General features: G+C 19.4%; 1 protein-coding gene across 1 annotated transcript; it reads right to left on the bottom strand.

Moving 5' to 3' along the window:
- Positions 1–513: 513 nt before the first annotated feature.
- Positions 514–1610, bottom strand: PGO_004270 (variable surface protein; the record flags this gene model as incomplete). The annotated part of the gene is made up of 3 exons (XM_028691451.1): positions 514–669; positions 756–1460; positions 1596–1610. 3 exons carry the CDS (start codon positions 1608–1610, stop codon positions 514–516), a joined length of 876 nt encoding a protein of 291 aa, XP_028547252.1.
- Between the last annotated feature and the right edge of the window lie 1896 nt (positions 1611–3506).

Genomic DNA, 3506 nt, shown 5'->3' with positions numbered 1-3506 from the left:
TATTGTATAAGAAATGATTCAAAATTAATTTTTAATATGGATATTTAATTACAGGGATTGTACTTTTCAACTTTATTATAAAATAAATTTCCATGATGTACAATAGAAACTTTACATTATGTTCATTACATAATTATTAGAAATAGTAATTATTATATGCATTAAGGTTTTTTACAATAAGAAATTTTACTAATAATATATTTTTTCATACCGTAAAAAATAACTGTTTTCTACAAGTTTCCCATTTAAGAAAATTAAAGCACTTGTTGTATTAATAGTATTATTATTCATCATTTATAACCTTAAATAATTACGGATTTAAAAGTAATAATTTTTTTTAAACTATATAATATTATATATAAAAAATAATACTTGTTCTTGTTTTATTGAATTTTGTTAATCATTTTTTTTATTACGCATTACTATCCGAATCATATTACATATAATTATTTTATAATATTTTCTGCGGCTTCAGTAAATTATTTTCCTTTAATTATATATTTAATTGTATAATCATTGATAATTGTATGATATATTATATCTACAATCTCTTAACATGCTACTAGATATTTGGGGATCATGGTATATGTTTTTTTCATCATCTTTGTTATCCCAAAGTTTTCTTCTCCATGGTATAACACTTCGTATCCATAAACCACATTCTGAGAACTAAATCATAAGGAAAATACGCATGTAGTATATTATTCTTTTTATCTTTATAATTTTTCTTTTATTCCATGCAGTAAAATTATTACATAACAAAAATACATACAAATAATATGGTACTTAACCTTAAGCAGAACAAATATGAAAATGCATATTAATAGTGTTACTAAAAGTGTAATTATAATATGAGCTGCAATGTTACTTTTGCATGGAATTGTTATTGGTGATTTACTAATTTCACCATTTAGAGTTTCCATTTTTTTATTGTGTTTATTCATCATGTCTACCACATCTTTAAAATTATCAACATTTCTGTAAGTGTGTGTAATTATTTTATTGTACATATCATATATAGCTCTGATTTTAGGAAAATCAATTTCTTTAATCCCATTCTTAAGACATCTCAATATTTTTATGTCACCTTCAAAGCGAAGATCTTTGTAACCTTTAATAAATATATTTAGTAATTCATCATAAACTTCATCGACTTGGACAGTTATATCTATGTTATCCTTGTGATGTAGTAGTTCATATATCCAATAATAGAGATATTCACAACCGAATTCATTTAAACTTTCCTTAGTACTCGCATTTACATATGCTAAGTATTCCATTACTTGGTTACATATATCTTGTGGATTACGATTATGAACATTTAAATGACTTAATTTAGTGTTATGAGTATTAGCAATACATATCTTTGCCCATTTACCTGGATGAGTATAATCAGTAATTTCTTTTGGTTTTTCGTCTAACACCAATTTACATTGTGGAAAATAAACTACAATTTCATACTAAGAACAAAAGAATATATAAATAATATTAATTAAATAAGTATATCATATTTAACCTAATTAAAAATAATCCATAGATAATATATCTTAAAATATAATAATGTTTCAGATTATATTATGCTAATTAGAACGTACAATAGATTTCCTCATTTTATATAGTATTATACTCTTCAGGAATTTTATTATATTAAATAATAAAATTTAATAATAAAGATATATATATTTATAAAAATAATGTTATACCATGAATACCTTGAATAGTAACAATAATTTTTTTTATATATAGAACTACATAGATTATATTAAAATACCATTGAATTACTTCATCAAAAGTACTTTTAAATTTTAAAATATAATAGTAATAAGTTATGAAAAATTATATATTGGATTAATTATTTTTTAGGACACGATGAAAAACATATATATAATATTTAGTAAAAACAACATGAAAATATTCTCATAAAATATAAATTTAAAATCCCACTGCTATATAAATAGTATATATAATTCTAAAATTGTGAATGATGAACACATATATCTAATGATAATATACGTTATTAAATGGAAAATAAATATAGTTATATTTTTTTATTATTTATTTCATTTTCTATAGAGTTAAATATAATTTGGTATAAAGAATAATAAAATTAATGATTATTGTGGTATATCATATATACATTTCATTATTAGTATATAAAAACTCATATAATATTTTCAAAATAATTTATTAATGTATAATGATACACATTCATGTATTCAATACTGTACTCACATGAATTATTTAATATATTATTCCATTTATATAAGAATAATGCACAATTCTAAATAATATATATATATATAATACTTAAAAAAGTATTATTATAATATTTATTTCATAGTTAATTTTTTTTTTGAATAAATGTTATAATACATTTCCCACGCATGTATTAATGTATTATAAATAATATTACTCCTTATTATTCCTTTTTTCCCTTGGTTCTAATATATTAATTTTACATCATAAAATATATGCTCACAAAAGTATACTATTTTCAAACGTTATAGAACATTGGTTATATAATATAAAATAAGACTATTGCTTTAATTGTGCATACACAAGAAATATTTTCAATACACCCATTTTTTTTAATTTTATACATATATATATATATATTTTATTATTTTATAAAATAAAATTATATCTACACCATAATTCTAATGGAAGATTTTGAGTGTAAAAAATAAATTGGTATACATAATTTAATTTCAATTGAGTATGTATAGAAGAATAAAAATATAAAAATTATTATTCCTCCTTTCTCTTTTTATGTAAAATAAAACATGTTATATATTCTTTATTTTATATATTTCATGAATTCTCTCTATATAATTAAATTTATATTATAATAATATATAGTAAATAAGTCCTTAACATAATAAACATAATTCTTTGTAATTACATTTGTATTAATATATCTATATATATTTTTTAATAAATAATATTTTATATATTAATTCTAAGGAATGTATAAAATTTATTTTATAATTAAATTCTTAATATCGTATAAAATTAATCAGAATTGATAATTATTTATTAATCTAATTATAACTTGTTTATTAAATCAGTGTATAATTTATTACAATAATATATTTTCATTTCCCTTAGTGTTTATAAAAATTCCTGCCTTTAGGTTTCAAAGTTTAGGGTTTACTGTTCATTATTTATTGTTCAGTGTTTTGGATTTTATTTTTCTTGCGCAGGTTTTTATTATTTATTTTTAAGGGTTCTGTGTACTAATTCTAGTATTTAGATTCTATGCTCTGATATTTTGGGTTTATTTATTACAATTTATGCTTTATCTATTTATATTTATCGTTATGGATATAGGTTTTAGGTTTAGGTTACGTGGATTTTTCTGTTATATTTATATTTATGATTATATATTTATTTATTATGGTTTTCTTTTTTTTATATATATATATTATTTTTATTATTATTTGATTTTTCCATTTAGTTAATTATATCATCTTTTATTACGAGAATTCTTATATTTTTATATACAT

This window comes from Plasmodium gonderi (assembly GCF_002157705.1).
Source record: "Plasmodium gonderi DNA, contig: Pgo-contig_746, whole genome shotgun sequence".
Classification (NCBI taxonomy): Eukaryota; Apicomplexa; class Aconoidasida; order Haemosporida; family Plasmodiidae; genus Plasmodium; species Plasmodium gonderi.
The sequence above is the reverse complement of the archived record's forward strand: the minus strand, read 5'-3'. Positions and strand labels throughout refer to the sequence as shown.